The sequence below is a fragment of the Sebastes umbrosus genome, chromosome 10, assembly GCF_015220745.1.
Source record: "Sebastes umbrosus isolate fSebUmb1 chromosome 10, fSebUmb1.pri, whole genome shotgun sequence".
Taxonomy (NCBI): domain Eukaryota; kingdom Metazoa; phylum Chordata; class Actinopteri; order Perciformes; family Sebastidae; genus Sebastes; species Sebastes umbrosus.
This window is the reverse complement of record NC_051278.1, coordinates 18,166,511-18,188,059: the sequence shown is the minus strand read 5'-3', so window position 1 is coordinate 18,188,059 and position 21,549 is coordinate 18,166,511. Positions and strand designations below refer to the sequence as shown.

The 21,549-nt window shown below is 41.4% G+C and overlaps 1 protein-coding gene across 3 annotated transcripts; it reads left to right on the top strand.

Annotated features, from left to right (window-relative positions):
- Positions 1 to 2,126: 2,126 nt before the first annotated feature.
- On the top strand, positions 2,127 to 21,549 carry thbs2a (thrombospondin 2a). Of its 3 annotated transcripts, none has more exons than XM_037783038.1 (23): positions 2,127 to 2,507; positions 3,148 to 3,219; positions 3,502 to 4,055; positions 4,540 to 4,624; positions 6,928 to 7,127; positions 8,498 to 8,638; positions 8,724 to 8,817; positions 9,192 to 9,371; positions 10,172 to 10,348; positions 10,695 to 10,868; positions 11,623 to 11,750; positions 11,855 to 12,007; positions 14,414 to 14,632; positions 14,719 to 14,826; positions 14,914 to 15,073; positions 15,179 to 15,297; positions 15,397 to 15,631; positions 17,341 to 17,568; positions 17,691 to 17,962; positions 18,043 to 18,140; positions 18,357 to 18,496; positions 19,413 to 19,443; positions 19,812 to 21,549. In XM_037783038.1, the coding sequence occupies exons 2-23, from the start codon at positions 3,153 to 3,155 to the stop codon at positions 19,813 to 19,815; spliced, it is 3,567 nt and encodes a 1,188-aa protein (XP_037638966.1). In that variant the 5' UTR covers positions 2,127 to 2,507; positions 3,148 to 3,152; the 3' UTR covers positions 19,816 to 21,549. The 3 variants fall into 3 exon arrangements, with proteins under 3 accessions (XP_037638966.1, XP_037638965.1, XP_037638967.1); XM_037783037.1 differs by lacking the exon at positions 2,127 to 2,507 and adding an exon at positions 2,555 to 2,817; XM_037783039.1 differs by lacking the exons at positions 2,127 to 2,507; positions 19,413 to 19,443 and adding an exon at positions 2,555 to 2,817.

Sequence of the window (21,549 nt, the reverse complement as noted above, 5' to 3'; positions counted from 1 at the left end):
CATTGGGCCCATAGAGCAGGCACACTAGCTTGTGCTGTCTAACTACTAAGGTACTATACTTTAGTAAGTGAAGAGGACAATAAATGAGTAATGAGGGCAGTAACATCCGAAGACAATGCTGCAGCCCTCCAGATATTTAAATGCATATACATAATGGTGCAATTGTCATGCAAACAGAGTTGTCATTCCTTTTGGGAGATTATACAATGATATTTTACAATGCCAGCCATTCTGGCCAAATTTGTTTCATTGGCGTTACTCAACTTTTGGCATGATCAACTTAAATGAGCTATTTGAAGTAAATCTTAGCTAAAAAAGGCCAACCTCTTTATTTTCATCACTCCCAGTACTATTGTATTTTACAGAGGATATGAGATTTGCATGTTACTTGTGTCACTCTCTCCAGTTCTGAGTACTTTAAACATTTCAGGTGCCAGATTTCCTTTTTGGATCGTGCTCCCGAGTCACACTGAACCCATTTTTTGTTAAAAACACATAAACCTCCACGGTGAAGTCACAGCTTGGAGGAGAGAGCTGGAAACTATCGTTGTTTATCAACCTAACTGACATCCATCATCTTCATTTCATGAGTCATCCAGATCTCTGGTGTTTGTAGCATTAAAAGAGGAGTCTTCGTTTACTTGTGGATCGCTGCTGCGTACTAAGCATCGGATCGTGAGGTCTAAATGACCCAGAAAGTTTTCAAAAATATCTGAGAAGTGATGGAAACCTGGGCTGTGCGAATTCTTGACGCTCCCTTTATGGCACAGTTTGGTGTAAACAAGTCTGACATGGATTTGTTGCTTCTCTTTCTCATTTATAAATATTACTTGACTTTGCATAGATAAAAATACGTTAAAATTTCACTTCCACTGCCTGCATTTGCTCTGCTCTGCACACAAAGTTGACTTTTTATTTCAGATTTTAGAAATGAAAGGTATTAGTGGTGTTATTTGAATAATGATTATTGTATAAAAAAAAAGTCTTGTTTATCTTTAAAAATCTTTAAAAACTAAAAGCTATAAAGTAGCTTTATACTAAAACAACCATTGAAGACTTTTTCCTTCCATAACTGACGTTATAACTTTGATAATTAATGATTTAAAAGGAACATATTCAAACTGATTAAAACCCATCTTGAGAGACTAAAACTGACAGCTGCACTACCACGAGTGCACGTCTGTGGAGCATTTCAACTTTTTCCACCCCTGACAGTTTTAATCTGATGTTCTCTGGTCACTGCAGAATGCTTTTATCATCAGCGAGCATCGTCATACTCTTGTATGTCTGACTAACCGTCCACTACTGTTTCTAATTTCTGTCAGGTTAGTGAATGCATGTTGTTGAAAGGCAATCGGCCCATTTGGTAAGAAAGTGTCCTTCACCCGCTGTTTTTCCTCTAAATGGAATGCACATTTCCAATTGACGCAAGCCATCCCTGAGACGTATCCTATTGGTACACAAAGGCCTACCCACATCCAGAGCTATGATCCCTCTGCAGGGCTCCAATAATGAGACGTTGTGTCAGCTTTTCTTTTCCCTGACACCGCAGAGGGAAGCCTTGGCAAAAACCTGACAATCTCCAGGCGCAAGACACTGCTTGCCAGCAAAGTGGAAGCATCCAAAGTATCTATTGTATTAGAGGTCATTTTCATGTTCCTATTTTTGTCTCACATTGACAGACATAACTGGGATGCTCACTTTGAGTTATTTATGTTTGGCAAGTGTTGAATTGTAACACAGTTTTAGTCAAAATGCTTTTAACCACATATTCAAAATCGTTACTTTATGCTTGTGTATAGTTATTCTTTTAAAAAATAAAATAACCTAAAAAATTCAGGAAATTGCCCCCTTTTTATTTTCTATTAACTTATTTGTTGATTTCATTTATTATCACTATCGTATTTTTGTATTATTATTGGGGGTTTATGTGAGTTTTTTGTTTGTTTGCTTTGTTGTTGTTTTTTTCAACTCTACTCTTTCTTTTTGTCGTTATTATTATCATTGTTATTTCTTTTCTTGGTTTTGTTGTGTGTTTTTTAATGTTACGGTTGTTTTCTCTAAGTGTACTTGATGGGTTTGTCTGTAAGCTCATCTACTTAAAAGTTGGTTTATAGACTTTTGTAATTACAAACAGTGGATTAAATATATGAAAACAGCCTTGGAAAAAAAGGAAAAAATAAAGTATAAAAAAAAAAAAAGATTCAGGAAATTGGAGGTTAAAGCTCTGTTTTATCACAAATCTCTGAATATATTATAATTCTGCTGTTATTAATTGTATTTTTGAAGTACTGCTGCTACAGATTTTGAAAACAAATGTGGCACAAATATTTATCACCATAAGTTTTGTCCCTCCAGAGTAAAACAGTTCCCTCCATCTCCAGTGAAAGTGACTTATAGCTGCAGACACAGTGGGAAGGTGGTGGTGTTTGATCGGGTGGGCATCACTATACCAGCATCTGTGTGCGAGCAAGGATCAGAAAATTACGCCATCGGAAGATAATTATGTAAGTCTGTCTCTTAACAACCAGCAGCAGCAAAACGGGTTCGTACCCAGCAGAGTTTGATTGACAGGCTCTCTATATAAGAGGAGGGAGGTTTGAGCCTCAGTCACTGTTGTGCCTGAAGTCCTGCAGACTGTGGATGTAGTGAACCAAAGTGGACTTTACGCTTTTTACGCACGAGGTTTTACAGGAGAATACCACTTCTCTTCTTTCATTTAATCATCGGCTTTTTTTTTTTCAGATTTCAACTTTTTTTATTTCCTTGTTGTCGGATATCTGACTGAATTTAATAATAAAGACTGCATTCGTTCAGGTAAGTTATGTAACTTAGACGACACTGCAGTCTATTTATCTTTGAACTTGTCTGTGTGGAGGTGGTTTATATAGGTATATGAGTGATTCATTACCTGTTGACTGAAAGCACTTATATTATTCCTCAATAGAGATGCTGTAAACAGTATTGTAGCTGAATATCCGGATTTTTTTTCTTCTTCTTATTGTAGCATTATTATCTCGCTTTATTTTTTATTTCATTATTAACTGTGAGGCTCAAAAAATGCAAAGTCACCATTTAGGATGGACCCAGGGTGTCGAAAAAAGACATAAAAACTAACAAAAAAAACATTTCTGTTGTTTTTTGAAGGAGATATGATACTCAGGAGAAGTCTCTTCTTGCTGCTCTTATCATTTAATATCCTCCACGCATTAACTCAAGGTAAGTGGAACACTTTTAATGCTGACTAATAATACAATGAAATAATACAAGTTATTGATATGATTGTTAATCTTATTGAAACTAACTCAATGCTAGAATCCCCACTATAACTTGAGGTGCAATCATCCAGTCCAGTGAAGTTTTTAAATTCTCTAAATTTTGCTATATGTTTGCCATTTATTCCTTTGTCTTAAAAATAGATATTCTTTTTTTTCCATTTTTCTTCTTTTTTTCCCCCTAAAATAACTGTCCATTTGCATTTCCTCTGGTCTGATTTGTTAGATGGTGAGCAGGAGGACGAGACATCGTTCGACTTGTTTGAAATCTCCCACATCACTCGCAAGACTCTTGGGGCCAAACAGTTCCGGGGCCAAAACTCAGATGCCCCCGCTTACCGCTTCATCCGCTTCGACCACCTGCCCCCAGTGAGCCCCCCCATACTAAAACAAATACTAAGTCAGATCCAAAACAATGAGGGCTTTGTGTTTGTGGCCAGCATGCGACAGGACCGCTCCTCACGGGGCACCCTGATTGGTGTGGAGGGCCCCAATGGCCAGCGGCAGTTTGAAATTGTGTCCAACGGACGGGCCAACTCTCTGGACCTGGTATACTGGGTGGACGGCTCCCAGAACGTGGTTTCATTCGAGGACGTGGACCTGTCTGACTCGCAGTGGAAGAATATCACGCTTCATGTTCACGGGGAAAACGCAAACCTGTATGTGGGCTGCAGCCTGATGGACGGCTTCACCCTGGATGAGCCTTTCTACGAGCACCTGCGGGCTGAGGGGAGCCGCATGTATGTTGCGAAGGGATCCATCCGGGAGAACCACTTCAGGGTAAGACGCTACGGCTTATGGGTAGCTTCACAAGGATTTCACAGGATCTGGAAACCTATAGTGTTTCTCCTTCAGTCCATTTGTGACTCTTCTAGCTGTGCTGAGCGAGTTTAATGGCCCTATAATGTTTTGTCACCTCTAGTAAGTTACAAGAAACTGTGGTCTTAACTAAGCTTAGAATAAAAAGCATTTTAAACAACAGTTTCCAGAAGTAGAGACAAGCATACCCCCTCATCAAAGTGTGGCAGAATGGCTCAGTGTTGCCCTGATCTTCCTGCGTGGAACAGACTCCAAATTTAGACTCTAAATTGCTCCTTATGTGTAAAATCGAGTGTGACAAGGTCAAGAGGGAAAGTGTGTTAGACTGTTTCCCAATGCATGCTTGAATAGGAGTAAGTTGGTATAGAAAATGGACATGTCACGTCTGAAATATGCCAAAGTAGCCAAAATATGTAATGGAAACATATTTTTTTTTACCAAACAGGGCCTTCTGCAGAACGTGCGTTTCATCTTCGACACCACAGTGGAAGACGTCCTGCTAAGCAGAGACTGCGACGTGCCTACACCAGGTAAGAGTGGTTATCTTTAACGTGTTTAAACCAGCATTCACCCACAGGTTCATGCCATACTCGAGCAGTGGGAGCCATTTCTATTTGTGTGATTTTCGTAAGCCCAACGATGAGTCAAAATAATCATATTTGCTAACTGTTTCAAGCCCGATACCTTACAGATGTGATTGGGAAACTCCTTCACATGCAATCCTCCAAAGCATGGTATCTGTGCTTTGTTAAGTATCAACCACAGCAACTTTCCAGAGCAAACAGTTTAGCATTCTCGGTTGACTCCCTTTGTACGAATTTAGCTTTTTTTTTTTTTTTTGGTCTTTTTTTTAAAGTGGGTCAAGAGGCCTGCATATTTGTTATGTGGCAAGATCGCCCATCATGACTTCACGTTCACGGAAACAACAGTGTGGATGCAGTGGGGCTTGAGGTCGAGCAGCGTGCGTGGTGAACAAAAGGAGATACAGATGCTTACATTTATTTCCATTGGCAGTGGACTCGGGATAATGCCCTGGGAAAGAAAAGAGAAAGTGAATGCTATACTGTAGAGCAGGGAGCTTCCACTTCCAGCTGCACACACACACAATGAAGTCATGAATTGGCTGATTGGGTTGCTTTTCTCAGCTGAAGCTTTGCTCGCATGAGGAATAGTACCTCGTGATCCTCAGCGGGGCTCACACGAAGAGCGGCTGCAACTAAAAAGACACAGATATCTGATTAAATATGGACATAGTTATCCATTACAACAAAGGTCACCAGATGTGTGTCTTTGGTTCACTGTGACAAAGCAAATCTAGTGTGCGTGTTTGTGCATGACAGAGCAGTTGTTGTATTTCTGTTGCCACAAACAGTGTTGAATTCCAGCTGAATGAGTTTATTTGTTTAACAAATGTCACCAAGGCCTGGGAGTTTTCTGCCTGCTGGCTGGTACCAGGCAAGGTTCTGTCCTGGTAGCAATTCTAATGCCAAAAGTCACTCATAAACCCACATAACCCACGCTCATAAAAAACTGTCATGATGGACATTAATGAGCAGTATTAAAAATACCCTTTTGCTCTGTTTTAATCTTTCCTCTATCTGCTTTGAGAAAATAAGAGAGCGTCTATCAAGGAGAGAAGAATGTGTAAACGCTTTCACAGACGCGCTTGCGCGCGTTCACATGCACACGCGGCATGAAGTCCTCCTGAGGTTTGAATGAATCCAGCAGACTGAAAGGGAAAGAAAACATAGCGCTGGCTACAGTGGAACATCATTGGGCAATTTGGACGACTACTTGATTTAGAGTCCCCCGGTCTGCTATTAATCTTCACCAATTTACATAGCGAGCTCCCAAACCGGTTGCAGATATGTGCTGTGCTTTGGCTGAGTGACAGGCATACCATGGAGCTTTGAGTTGTGTGTTTGTTTTCAGCAGCACACATTCATAAAGCTCATCATATCACTGGAGTTCAGCGGTTTGAGATACAAATTAGGGAAATAAATTGAGGTAAAGCATAGATGCTTATAATTTCAAACAATGCATACTCCACCCAACAAAAAACGCCCTGTCCTGCTCTGTGATTTGTATTTTTGTTGTACAAAGGTTACAGCTGGCAGACACGTTACGCTGGGCTGGACTTCCTTCTTCAGATGTGCAAAGAAGACTTTAGCCCTTCAAACGATCCTGTGATTTAAGAGGTGCATTCCCTTTCACATTATGTGCTGAAGGAGAAGAGTTTCTAGTGTTAGTAATGAATGATAAATGCTGCAACTCAAGAGATTTTCACACACTTCGGACTCTACTGTGCTGACATCTAGACAAGGGTATCTCCAGCGCCTGTGCTACCTTTCAGCTGAAAGGACAAGACCATGAGCTTCACAGGCTTCACAGGTGGTCACTCTGGTCTGTTAAGATCATATTGGAAGTGTCCACGTCTGTAAAAGGTCGTGGAGATTTATGATGCCAATGATGTGGTTTCTCCTCACTCCAGGAACACCCAGATTTTTGCCATACCATCCCCTTCCATCCTCCCACAGCCAACCCTGCTGTCATCTCTGGTGGAGAGATTTACCGTCACCATTTCAAACAGATACATTTGTCAAATCAAACACACACTGACTGGACATCTGTTTTTGGGAACGCGATAAACATTGTAATCACCACATTGTTGTGATCTTGTTGCCGGCTACGGGGAAAACAGGAAATGACCCTGATCAGAGTCCTTGTATTTCAATCATCATATCTCTCAAATGTGTTTTCCATCACGAGTGTTGTCGTTCATTTGCTCGTTTGCTCATTCACCCTGATGTCTGTTTGTTTTTCGCCCCTCCAGATAATGCTAATATTGTGAGCGAGAGCGCAGAAATTGTGGATGTGAGTCCTTCCATCACCACAAACATTATCGGTCAGAAGACAGACGATGTGGGCGCAGATATGTGCGAGCGCTCCTGCGAGGAACTTAGCACGATGTTCCAGGAGCTCAACGGCCTACGTGTTGTCGTCAGCAACCTTATTGATGGCCTGCAAAAAGTGGTAAGTATGAGAAGTGACATAGTGTAAATCATTGTGTTTGTTTTAGACGAGCTACTGCCTGTTTCGCCGCGCTTTACGCGCCAATTTTAGTGATGAATGTGTCAAAATGCGTTTATGTGCGAGGGAAGAAAATGAACATTTCAGAGAAAATTGACATTTTATGAAAACAAATGATCCAATCCTCAGTGTGGCGGCCAGGAGGTAAGAGGTTTAAATTGGGTTACTAGGTAACCTACATTAGTTTGAAAGCAAACAGCAAGTAGCCGCAGGACTGTTTATAGAGTCGCCTGTGATGGCTGAACCCGTTTGACTCCCGCTATCTGTGGCAGTGTGAGTCAGACAGATTTTATGACATGTTACATGTGGATATAGGAAGTGTTCCCCTGGCAGCGTTGGGGTCCAGTCTAATGTCTGGCTGTGTTTAAACAGCCCATGTGTTTCCTCTGGGAGCCTCCCAGCAATAAGAGTCTGGGCATGAACCTTGGGAAAAAAAAAAAAAACGGCTGGGATGAGAAGGGTCCCTGAGGCTCTTCCAGACCGAGTGGTGTCTTAGATTCTAGTGCTGCACACGGCTGCCTCCCTTTTCCAATGGGAGGATGCACACACACACACACACACACACACACACAAATCTTTGGCAGTAGTTTATCGACTGACAGTTCCCAAGTGTTCAGGAATCCAGCCAGAGATCCCCTGGTCTCCAATTGGGTGGGAGGTTACAACTAAGCAGCACTTTTCAATGGGCTATTTTCCTAGAAACATTAGAGATATAAAGACATGTAGTGTGCTATTTGAAGTAATGAGAAGCACATTTTGAAATCAACATTTCCTCGTCAATACAATGCAGTAGCTTTTTTGTGTTTATGTATTTTTTTGAGTTAATTTAAAGATCCGTCATTCTTCTTTCTGGTCAGTTGATTTTCTTCCCTCATGAGGCGATCTGAAAGAAAAATGTGATAAATCGTGATATGATGGTTTTCACCTTAGAGCTCCACTGACCTGGAGAGGGACGGATAGGTTCACATAGGATAGGATGACAGGAGGCTACATTTGTCCCTTGATTATCATAATATGTATAGTGGTGGTTGTGTTTCTCAGAGAGCGCTTTACCTTGACTGGTTTTCAACATAATTAATCTTACTTTTATAAGAGTAATATTTAAGTGAGAAACTTCTACTGGAGCAGGATGTATTATTCCACCTGGTGAAAAGTAACCTCACATGTGCTCTCTTAGTAGAATCAGCTTGTCAGCAGGTGTATACCTTCACATTCTTCATGGAATAGAGTGTACTTTTTATTACGAGCGTGTCCTAATAATTTCTGTCTGATCTCCTTTCTGACTGCAAATCCGTCTGTTGTTGTATGTTAAGACAGAGGAGAACACAGTCATGAAGGAGGCCCTTGGGAGGATGAAGAACACTTCAGAGAAAAACATGTGCTGGCAGGATGGCCGCCTGTTCGACGATAAGGAAGACTGGGTTGTAGACAGCTGCACCAAATGCACCTGCCAGGTAGTGCCAAGTCATATGGAAATATGGACAGATTTACTGTGGATATCAACGAGCCTGATATATGTCTAATATTCATTGATGGCAGGAGTCCAAGATCGTGTGTCACCAAATTACATGCTCCGCAGTGGCCTGTGCCAGCCCGTCATTTATCGACGGCGAGTGCTGCCCCGTTTGTATGTGTAAGTATTCCATTAGCCAATGCACCCAGCATATAAACACAATTATAAATACATGCAGTTTTATGCATGCATGCTATTTCAAAGTAATGGTTCAATATGCCGTAAAAACAATATTCCATGCGTATTAAATTTTAATACCACAGAACTGTTGCAGCCAGTTTGTCTTTGTGAGCGACCCACATATTTATTGGTTAAAATATAAGACACTCTGGTGGCTACTGTGGGTTTTTCAGATGAGGTCATGTGCTAAACAGGGCTGATATAAAGAATAAAAGCAGTCCAGTTATGATCTTTTACTAGTACTATTTTGATATTGAGGAGAGAGGGAGTGCAAAAAAAAAGGAATAAAATGTTTGTGCTTTTACTTCTGCCAGCTCACGACAGAGATGATGGCTGGTCCCCCTGGTCAGAGTGGTCAGAGTGGACCGAGTGCACGGTCACCTGTGGGACAGGAACTCAACAGAGGGGTCGGTCATGTGATGCAACCAGCAACCCCTGCACCGGACCTGCTATCCAGACCCGCAAGTGCAGCCTGGGCAAATGCGACAGCCGTGGTAAGGATATTTTTAAAATCTCCTGTCACTCAGTTTTAAATAAATGGCATCCAGTAGTAACCCCCTGAGTGCTGTGATACCATATTGATCAAACTAAGCATCTGCCATTGCCACAACTACACAATAATCTAAAACAAGTATGACATATGGAAGGGGGGAACATGATGGAATTGTGGGAAAACTAAGTTAAATATGAGATGAGATCCCACAAAGTGCAAAAAGACTGAGTTCATGCCTCATAAATCTGATGAAAATGGATCCATCTGATTGAGGCTGAAGCCAAGTGAAGAGCTGGATCGCGTGGTCGGGTTGCAGGGTGTGCCCAGTCAAAGTTAATTCCAAATAAATCACAGAGGGTGTTCCACTGTGCAATGACTCACCACACAATAACAAATATAAAATATTAATTAATTTGATCATTAGATGTACTATATATGAGGTGGATTCCAAAACTGATGAATTGTGTGTTTGATAAATTGTGGGATTATCATGTGTTATTACTTGCAGCTTACATTACACTGCATCTGTGTGAGTGACTGAATCAGTCTAACCACTGGAGGATAGTTTACCCACAATGACATAAATACTGGCGCAAGCATCTTAGAACATCTTTGAAAGTGAGCCACCATCGCCGGCATCACATAATGTTTACTTGCAGAAAATGTGGTGGCCATTTCTTTTTGCTTTCGCAAATTATACATGTCTGTAACTATTTGACTGAGTGGAAATCTGGAGGATAATACATGACATGTGTTTAGGGGATATCTCTGCCTGATGTGTTTGATGTTTGATATACCCAGTTCGCCAGGATGGAGGGTGGAGTTTGTGGTCGCCGTGGTCGTCCTGCTCAGTGACCTGTGGAGAAGGACAGATCACCAGGATACGACACTGCAACGCTCCCGTGCCACAACTGGGGGGTAAAGACTGCGAGGGGAGTGGGAGAGAGACTCAGCGCTGCACTGCCAAGCCCTGTCCCAGTGAGTATTCCAGCCTGTTAGGGGAACCCTCAAAAGCAGCATCTCCATTACAGCAGCATCCGCGTGGAATAACCAGACTTTCCTGTGCCTCATTGGCTCCCCCGAGGCGACATTCCCCATATGTTTTGGACTGGTCTCCTGTCTGTCTTTCAGGAAATGTTGACTCAAATCAGCTCAGTATGTTTTCTCTTGTAGTAGCCTATTAAGTTCCAGGCTTCTGACTCTCCGTCTGCTTTTCAGATTTCAGACTTTAATTGATAGAGACAAAGAGTTGAAATATTTGTGGAATGAAATGTTTTATGTCATAAATTAACTCCTGAACATCTTATGCCTGTATCTTTTTTAGTTGACGGCGGTTGGGGTCCTTGGTCTCCATGGGCAACCTGTTCAGCAACATGTGGAGGGGGAGCCAAAAGTCGGTCGCGTGAGTGCAACAGCCCTCAACCTCAGTATGGTGGCAGGAACTGTATCGGGGAGGCAAACGACAGTGACAGCTGCAACAAAAAAGACTGTCCTATTGGTGAGCCTCAGTCACTCTACATTGTGTTTTTAGCCATGCAAGCGACAAGCTCTAGGGATGGCAATGTCAGCCGGTTGGTCGGTTGGCGGACTGAAATATCTCAAGAACTACTGGATAGATTGTAATGACATGTACAGACATTCTTAGTGCCTTAAACTTGCATTCTTTCTAACAGCCAGCAGGGGGCGACTCCTCTGGTTGCAAAAAGGTAGTCTGATTGTATAGAAGTCTATGAGAAAATGAGCCTACTTCTCACTTGATTTATTACCTCAGTAAACATTGTAAACATGAGTTTATGGTCTCAATCACTAGTTTCAAGTCTTCTTCAATACAGCATGATGTTCGTTTAGTAAATTATGGTCCCATTTAGAGTCAAATAGACCATAAAACAGGGTACGCTTTAGGGCGTGGCTACCTTGTGATTGACAGGTCACTACCACGGCGTAGGCTTCAAAATGGCACAAACCAATGGGTGACGTCACAGTGACTATGCCCACGTCTTATATACAGTCTATGATTATTACATATTTTTGAGAGAATATAGGCTTTAAAAAAACAACAGCTTTTCTCCCTTACGATGCTTTTCTGAAAGAGATGTTGTTGTTGAATATTTTATCTTGAAGCATCAAGTTGATATAAAAACCATTACAACTTAAAGTTGAATCATTTGGAGACAGACCATACAGATATGTCCGGTGATGTTTAATCCATTTCCTTTGTTTGTACCCATTCGTGTCATCTAAATCCCTTTCAGATGGCTGTCTGTCTAATCCGTGCTTTGGGGGAGTGGATTGCAACAGCTCTCCAGATGGATCCTGGGAGTGTGGCCCATGTCCTGCTGGTTTCCGTGGAAATGGCACAAACTGTGAAGACATCAATGAGGTAAAAGTTCCTGTTTTTCTTGCATGGACCAGACAAGTATTTAAGACTTCATTCATGTATTTATTGGTCTGCATTTTACTGATACTTGTCACTCCCAACTCCAGTGTGACATGGTGTCAGATGTTTGCTACAAAGTGAGTGGAGTGCAGCGCTGCGTCAACACCAATCCAGGTTTCCACTGCCTGCCCTGTCCGAAGCGCTACAAGGGCACCCAGCCTTTCGGTATGGGTGTGGAAGCTGCCAAGAAGACCAAACAGGTGAGTTGAAGTTATGATACATGTCCACAGGGACGTTTTCTATTGTGAGGGATCACCTCTCTTCCTAGCATTGGACGCTTGATGGGCTGCCATGAGACACAATGATCGTCCTGATTGGACGAATGTTTTCCCTCGAGGGTTGCTGCTCCCAGCTGTCAAACTGAAACCAACATGGCAGCTCGATTGGAAACTTTATTCTCTCATATCACGAAAATAGTTCACTGAAATGTGTCTGAATACATTTTATGCGAGAAATAAGCCATGCAGTTGCTAAATCTGTCTTTATTTTGGATCGACAACGGTTATTTTAAAAGCTCCTCAGGAGTTTCCAGAGACGTTGAGTTGCGCCGGATGCCCCTGATTTACATAAAGTAGCTTCGACCTCAACTTTAAGCAAATGAGGAGCAGCCAACGTGACACCCCGTCTCTCGAATCTCACCGCCACGCTACCAGAATGCATTGCACAGTTGCTTACATAGACAATGAGTTGGAAGCGTGGAAAGGACGGAGGCTTTGGACACGTACCAATACTCTCATTCAGTGTTAATAACAGACTGTTGATTGGATGCCATTCAAACAGGGGTAGCTTTTAGAGAAGTGAGAACAAAATGCAATAAAGAAAGGGATACAATGTGGGCCTTTAACTCCAGGCTAGGTTTTCAAAATCAGTTGTGTGGACTGTTGTTTGTCAGATCCAAATTCACGAATGATGGAAGCAGCAGCTTGGGTGAAATATAAGCCATATTGTTGCAGTGAGAGTGTTTACAGAGCATTGGCGGCGAGGCCACCATATATGAATCACCTTGACCCAGTATCAGCAAGCAGAAGGAGAGGGAGGAGAGTTGGGCAACTCTTTACAACAAACATATGTTACACATCTCTGTTACATTCACTGTAAAATCAGAGGCAGATTTAAACTGTAGTTTTACTGTAGATGTTGAACGGATCAGTGCTTTTATTCACGCAAAAAGATGTGAAGCTTTTCCTTAACATTGGCTCTACCCACTAGATCTTTAAAACAGCTCAATATTTCCACTCCTGTCATCACTAAATTGTAGCTGTATCACAGGTAATACGACATGTCTTATATGTCACATTAGTGACTTGATTGGAGCGCACTTTTCTGCTCCCTTGTGATCACTGAATTCACAGACTTGCCGTGCCACTTTGACCAGGACTTGCAAAACATCCCCCATGGGCCATTTTGTCAGTCTTTGGCCTCTGCAGCTGCTTGACTTTGATATGACGCCCCAATTTCACTAATTGATTTGGGAAAAGGGGAATTGTCTCATCGTTGGCATTAAGGGGGCTCCATTTCACCGTTTTGATCAAAGGCCTGTTCTTGCTGTCACTCTCTGCTCTATGAGCTCATGGAGTGGCATCCAAACAGCAGTTATGTTCATCCTCTGGTAACGAGTGGCAGCTGTGAATACCTTGCGCTGCAATAAAGGGGCATCAGTGGGTCGTAGTGGGATGTACGATGCATTAAGTGGGATTTCATAAAATCAACTGTGTGCCCCGCACTTTGGCTTTGTACAAAATCTATCTCTTAACCCTTCACTGTGATTTGGAGTAGCCCTCAGTTTGGGGTGGCCTTCCAAAAAGTTGTGGCAAGATAAGTACTCTTGACTTGAACATGTCACTGAAAGCTTACAACTACGAAAAAAACATGTAAAAACACTGATGACAAGGACATGGAGGGCCATCTTTTTTTTCCTTTTCTGGCAAATCTCATCCAGTGCACTTGATGTCGGATGTGGTCAGTGACAAATCTCATAATACAGTTACACCTGCCCTGTTTTTGGCTGTACCGCAGAGGGCCAGCCCTACAAATGTAAAAGTCTGTCACTGAGTGATGAAGTTACACGATTGGTCAGCTGAGTTTTGGAGTTCCCCCATTGGCCGTTGCTCTTTCAAATTGAAAATGAGGGGAACAGTCCATTATGCAAATGAGCCCGTCCAGCACGACGCGTCCGGTTTACGAAACTTGGATCAAGCTGTCAAACAAGGCGATCTAGTTCTAAAATGAAACAAGATTCAGCAGTGGCATAGCCTATTTCTCGCCTAAAATGTTTTCAGAAGTAGATTTTGGTGGATTGTTTAGACAAATAACAGAAAATGTACGAGCAGGCCGCCTTGTTGTTTCCTGTTTGAAACGGCAAGCAAAAAAACAGGGACCAGTCAGGTGCTTTCAATGATAAAGTACGTCACCACTTGAGCAGCCAGTTGAGTGGCGCAGCGCGTTCCCTAGTGTCCTCACTGGACCTAGTGGACGTGTACCGCTGGATTTAACATTATAGACATGACCACTGACTATTTGTGTAACAATTTAGCCACAAATTCACAGACAAACCATACACGGTCCAGCCATATACTCGGTTTTGACTGTGTCTTGTTTTTCTTTAGGTGTGTGAGCCAGAGAACCCATGCAAGGACAAGACTCACACCTGTCACAAATATGCCGAATGTATCTACATCAGCCACTTCAGTGACCCTATGTACAAGTGTGAGTGCAGGACCGGTTACGCTGGAGATGGCTACATTTGCGGAGAAGACTCAGACTTGGATGGCTGGCCCAATCAGAACCTTGTGTGTGGTGCCAACGCCACTTATCACTGCAAAAAGGTAGTTTATTGAACTCCATCACCTTATTGTTGATGTTGCCTTTCCTGCAGTGATGGTATCTGTAAAATTGCCCTCTACCATTTCAGGATAACTGCCCTAGCCTTCCCAACTCTGGACAAGAAGACTTTGACAAAGACGGTCAAGGAGATGCTTGTGACAAGGATGACGACAACGATGGAATACTAGATGAGAGGGTACGAGAGTTTTTAACACATTTTCTTATATGATCAGATTCTTGATACTCGAACAATTCCCTAACCACTCTGTACTCTCCGCCACAGGACAACTGTGCCCTCCTTTACAATCCTCGCCAGTTTGACTTTGACAAGGATGAAGTTGGCGACCGCTGCGACAACTGTCCCTATGAACACAACCCTGCTCAAATAGACACCGACCACAACGGAGAAGGGGACGCCTGCGCAGTGGACATTGATGGCGATGGTAAAATAGCCAAGCCTAAACAGATAAAATAATGTAATCAGTCCATCTAGAGCAGCTAATTGTTATATGTATACCTTAAATGCATCAACTGCCCTTTTCCCTCAGATATTATGAATGAAAACGACAACTGTCCCTACGTGTACAACACTGAACAGAAGGACACGGACATGGATGGAGTTGGTGACCAGTGTGACAACTGTCCATTGTTGCACAACCCCGACCAGGTACCATATCACACTGACTGCATATATGACACTTTCCTGTACAACAGTAGGTACAGGAAGTGTTAATACTGTTAACCTCTCTCTGTATTTATCCAACAGACTGATGTGGACAATGACCTGGTTGGAGATCAGTGTGACAATAACCAGGACATCGATGAAGACGGCCATCAGAACAACCTGGACAACTGCCCCTATGTGGCCAACGCCAACCAGGCTGACCACGACAAGGATGGCAAAGGAGACGCATGTGACTATGATGATGATGATGATGGTATACCTGACGACAGGGACAACTGCAGACTGACACCCAACGCAGACCAGGTGGACTCTGATGGTGAGGATGTAACACAGAAAGGTTTTAAAAAGTTGCAGCGTCGGGTGCATGCCATGTGCTTTTGATTCATGTGTGAATCCAGCTGTTGTTAGTTTTGCATATTTGCCCAGTGGTATACGTACTGCTTAATGCAGTAATGCAGAAATGGCAGTACAGAGGGTGCTAGTAGAAACCCAAAATACAAGTATGCACCTGAAAATGAGCACAACAGGTCCTCTTTAATGCTGCATGCTTGAAATGGTTTGATGCAGCTATAATTTTTATTTATTGCCAATTTCTAATACAATGTTTATGGAAAACCAACAGATGTTGTACTTTGTAATGAATGGGTATTATGTAGTGAGGTTTTTGGTCAAAGTATAAAGTACACAAAAACTAAAGAATAACATGAGTAAACATTATATGTTATTTTCTTCCAAATATGATATAGTAAGTAATGAAATACCACTTCTTTTGCATAAAGATACAATATGACATATAGAGATTGGAAGTTCATTGACAAAATAATCTCACTACAAGGTCCACTCAGTAGCCGTTGAAACCTTTGATTGTATCATGAACTTCAGATGGGGTTGCCCAGTTGTCATGAACTTGTAGATGCTCCGATTTCCCATTTTTTCTGAGCACTGAAAGGACGTCTTGTTGAAAACAGCAGTTGACAAAATAATCTCACCAGTCATTAATTACCATTGAATTACCATCAGTTAATTCCCACCATTAATCTCACATGACCAGTTTATGACACATGCCAGCAGAGATTAAGTTAAATATAATTTGGCTTGACGTGAGAGACTTATTGAGACTCTCGCTGTACTTGTCAGTCTGATCATCTATAGCTACATTTACAGCTTTTATAATGGCCCAGTAGTTTCTGGGTTTTTTTCACTCTTATGGACTCCATGCACTCAGACTTTGTACTCATTACCCAGTGATGTTCACATTTAGCTTCAGTATACCTTCTCCCAGATGTTTTCACAGTCAGCAATTAGCACCACTGCAGCAGGTGTGAAATATGGTGTCTGTGGAAAGAGTTTGTGCGGGTGGGTGATGTCATTCTGCATGACTTCAGTGAGCCGCCCCGGAGGGCACACGCCAGGCTGTGAAGTTTTTATTTCCTTTAGGCTTTGCTCGTGATTAATCCACAGTACCAAATTGAAGCAGGTTTACCTGGAGTTTGTACAGCTGTCTGTAACTGGAAACAGACCGCGAAGGAGGAAGGCCCTGACGCCTTCACAGCTCGTCAGATAGTGTTTATTTGATAGGATCGTTTTAGCCCCTTGTGCAATAACAAAGATGATGACAGAAAGCAGCTAGCTACTTCCATGCAGTGGCCTTCATCAGCCACTGGCATCCTTGTGAGCTCCTGGCCTGCAGTCGGGCTGTAATAGACTTCAGGCTTCAGATGGTTACAAGTATCAGTGGAAGTTGTCACAGCATGAAAAGATGGCTGATTTGCCTTAGTAGACTTGGCAAAGGTATTAAAGCCAGTTTCCTGGGAGGAATTGCTATTTTCCCCATTCATTTTTAATATTAACTTGGAGGAGCTCCTCAGCACTCACTGCGGTGGGATTTTTTATTATGATACTCACATTAGCTGCCATAGAGATGTTTCCAATTTATGGAAAAATAGGAAAAAATTGACTTTACATCATGCATGTCTGATTTAAAATAGGTCAAAAAAAAATTCTTTGATGTCTTTTTTTAAACAGCCGATGGAAGAGGGGATGCCTGCAAAGATGACTTTGACAACGACAGTATCCCAGATATTCTTGATGTGTGTCCGGAGAACAGTGCCATCAGTGTCACAGACTTCAGGAAGTTCCAGATGGTCCATTTGGATCCTAAGGGAACCACTCAAATTGATCCCAACTGGGTGGTCAGACACCAGGGCAAAGAGCTGGTGCAGACTGCCAACTCTGACCCAGGCATCGCAGTAGGTGAGCAGCACACATATTTTTAACAACCATTTCATGTGATGCTCTTTAAAAGATTTGAAACTCCATTTGACTGCACACAGAGTCCTGAGATTGAGCCTCACATTTCTTTCACACCCTCACAGGTTTTGATGAGTTCAGTGCTGTGGACTTCAGTGGGACGATGTACGTGAACACGGACAGAGATGATGACTATGCAGGCTTTGTGTTCGGCTACCAGTCGAGTGGGCGCTTTTATGTAGTGATGTGGAAGCAGATCACACAGACTTACTGGGAGGACAAGCCCTCCAAGGCCTTTGGCATCTCTGGCGTTTCACTCAAAGTCGTCAACTCGACCACTGGCACCGGAGAAAACCTCAGGAATGCTTTGTGGCACACGGGCAACACTCCTGGACAGGTGAGCTGCAGCCTAAATGCTATTTGGTCTGTTTTAAAGACTATAGCAGTATTAAAAGTGTTGTTAACTTTTTCACATAGGTACGGACTCTGTGGCATGACCCAAAAAACATTGGTTGGAAGGATTACACAGCTTACAGGTGGCATCTCATCCACAGACCAAAGACTGGTTTTATAAGGTAAGAAATAACGTTGACCAGAACAGGAACACTTTGTTTATCCGTCTAAATAATAGACAACTTTGACTGCTCCAAAAAGCTACTATATTTTAGTCATTTTATGTAATCACTCATATCTCTCTACTGCAGTTTTTTGTAGTTAATGTAGTGACAGAGTAAACTGTACATTAGTAAATATCATGTATCATCATATTATGTTTGTGCTGTGTTTTGCAGGGTTGTGGTCTATGAAGGTAAACAGATCATGGCCGATTCAGGGCCAGTTTACGACAAGACGTTTGCCGGAGGAAGGTTAGGCTTGTTCGTCTTCTCGCAAGAGCTGGTGTTCTTCTCCGACCTCAAGTATGAGTGCAGAGGTTAGTACAAACACTTTGATTACTTTAGAGTTCTGACCATAAATATTTCTTTTTTGTTATAGAAATAATGACATGTGTGTATATGTGTGTGCATGTATGATGTTAAATAATTTAAAAAAACAGAAACCTACGTTAATGCATTACAGGATAACCGGTGTTTGTACCCTGTGTTAAACCTGAAGTCAACGTTTATTTATTTGTCAAGTAACTTCCGTACTTAAGTTACGCCACTTCCGGTGTTATTTTAACCAAAACCACAATCTTTTCCTAAACCTAGCCAAGTACTTTTGTTGCCTAAACCTATCCCAAGTTGATCTAATACCCACCTTTGTCCATGTGGGGGAGCTGTTCACGACGCAATTAATTCCGTAGAGTTTGAGCTGGTTTATGAATAAGATTAAATGATAAATTAGGACATTATCTATGACTATTTTATGAGGTTGGGAAGTGATTAGGAATCTTTCTGTCACTTTGGCAGGGGTTAGCTATTTTTCTAACGAACACAGACATACATAGAGACATTTTGAATTACGTAACTCTTTAAACAGCATTTTTATATTAATATATTGTCCTATGAAGTGCTTTAACGTAATAAATGCAGTGTGGTGTAAGCGCGATGCAGCCATCATTTACATTACATGAACACAACTTAGGCGTTATATGTAAATGTAAACAACTGTACATATAGACGTTTAAGGGTTTAGTTTTGCGATTGATGTGTGTGTGTGTGTCTGTGTACTGTATGTATGTGTATGCACAGTATACTGTATGTGTATGTAATGTGGGCACATATATGCTCCACATACGTCAATACATATACAGTTCAAAGATCAGAAAGTGCGGGTGCAAACTTTCTCCATCTTTGAATAATGTGGGTAAAGTCTTTAAACCTTCAACATTTTTTTTCAAACCTCAGATGAGTCGGATTTGCCAACAGTGTCCACAAGGTAATGATGAGAGGGGGTTATGTGTTGTGTGTTGGCTGAAGCAACAAAAAAAAAGGTCACGCTATATTTCTGCTTGTCAGCTTGTCCATGTACAATGCCCCAGAAGCATTGTGAAAGACCTTGCGTGTTGGTCCAAGGACTTCAGATCTTCTGTTGAGTGCTAAACAGTGGAAAATGAGCCTGCAGCCTTTTCACAATCACAGCCACAGTTACTGAAGTCACGCTTTTTTTTCTTCTTTTTTTTGACGCACACGGTGCACATGTTGTTGCTGCACTCTGGCACTTTGACTGTGTGAATCTCGTTGAGTGTCCTAGTTTTGATTATAAATGTGACGGTAATGGAAGCTATTTTCTCAATCTTTCCACAGATAACTGAATCAAGTCTGATAGAAAAAAACATCAGAGGGCAAAAGACAAGAATCTCTCAAAGTAAACATCACGTCATCGCTAAATCCATTTCAACCTAAATGAGACTTTCCATACTTCTCCATGCTTTGCCTTGATCCATCCACTGGAGAGGAAACCATGGCCCATTTCAGTTTTCCTGTTGACTTATATCCATTTCTCAAGCTGGGGAAGAGAAACTGATGAGAGTAGACAAGTTTTTAAAAAGCAGATTATCTAATTATAACTAGTGTACTTGTGTCTACATTTTAAAGGATTCATTGTACAACCACTTACATGCTGTATATGCTTTCCTACAGTTTCTTGTAACTTGTAAGTGACTCGGTCGTTCTCTATCTTTAATATGTTTTTGTCTGTTTGAGATTACAGATTAGTAATTACTAGTAATTACAGATTACTAGATAAAGTGTCTGACAAACATAAATTGTAAACAAAGCATAATCACTTAGCTGCCTCAAGTCCATTACTATTTCTCCTCATTATTTTCACCCTGAATGTGTGTTTTTTTTCTATGGAGAACGATTTAAATAAGCCATTTTAGTAAAATGCCAAAGATGTTTATACTAAGTCTGTATTATAATTCCTTTTTGTAAATTATTTATGCTCTGCTTGTTTTGTTTGTTTGCATTTTTTGCTAGAGTTTGTAAATAATTATTTATTTGTTTACACTGACAAAACGCATAATTGAATATCACGAACGTCAAGATAACACATTATAGTATTGCAAGATTTTTTAGTGTTGTCATGATGTATTTCCTTTACTTGTTAGTTTTTCAAATCTTTCACATAAACTGCAGCGTAAAGCTGTGGAGAGGATAAACATCTGCAGCCTTTAAGTAATCACATACATAAACACAGCACGTGTTTATGTATGTGATAGTAGCTGCCAGAGGAAGGTAATTCTGGTAGTATGTGTACGTTACAAAAAGCCACTGTTTATTTTCTTAGCTGTCCACACAGGGCCTCATTGTCCTCAAAGTGATATATCACTTTGGTACACGTGGAACATTTTTCAGTGCTCATACTCTACGTCTATAGGAGCTTATAAATGATCCATCACTAAAATTGGCTGCAAATTGGGCTACTGGCACTGTAGCACGCACCCTTTCCTTGCATGATATTGAAACACTTTTTTATCCTTACAACAAAAAACGAAAGTAGATAAAGGTTTTAGCATCAGTTTTAAAGGTAGTTAAATAGAATTGCAGTTTAAGTGGCTGATTTCTAGTAGATCTGATGTTGTGTACCAAGCACCAAGACACATATCACATCAATAACTGAGAGTCTGAGGTTCAGAAGTCAGTAATTGTGTGTGATGGAGTCGCGAAGATCAAATACAGTGAAAATATTTTATACAAATTACTTTTTCATTCATATGTTAGTCACAAGTATCACTTATGGATGTTGTGAAACTTGACAGTGTTGGTTGAAACTGAATCCAGATGAAGGTCTCTAAAGACAAAGTGTGACTGTGTGACTGTGTAGTGTGGATCGAGGACGTGTTAGTGTGCAACCTTGTTGTCGTTAGTCTGTATAGCAGCCGTGTTCTTCCGGGTTTGGGTTCCATCTTGTTAATTTTGTTGAGAGTTTGCAATGCACAAAATGTAAATTTGTTTTGTATTCTTGTGTTGTTAGATATACATTTTCTACAAATATTAGTGTAAGATTGTTCTGTTTCATAAATAAATCTCTTGTACACAA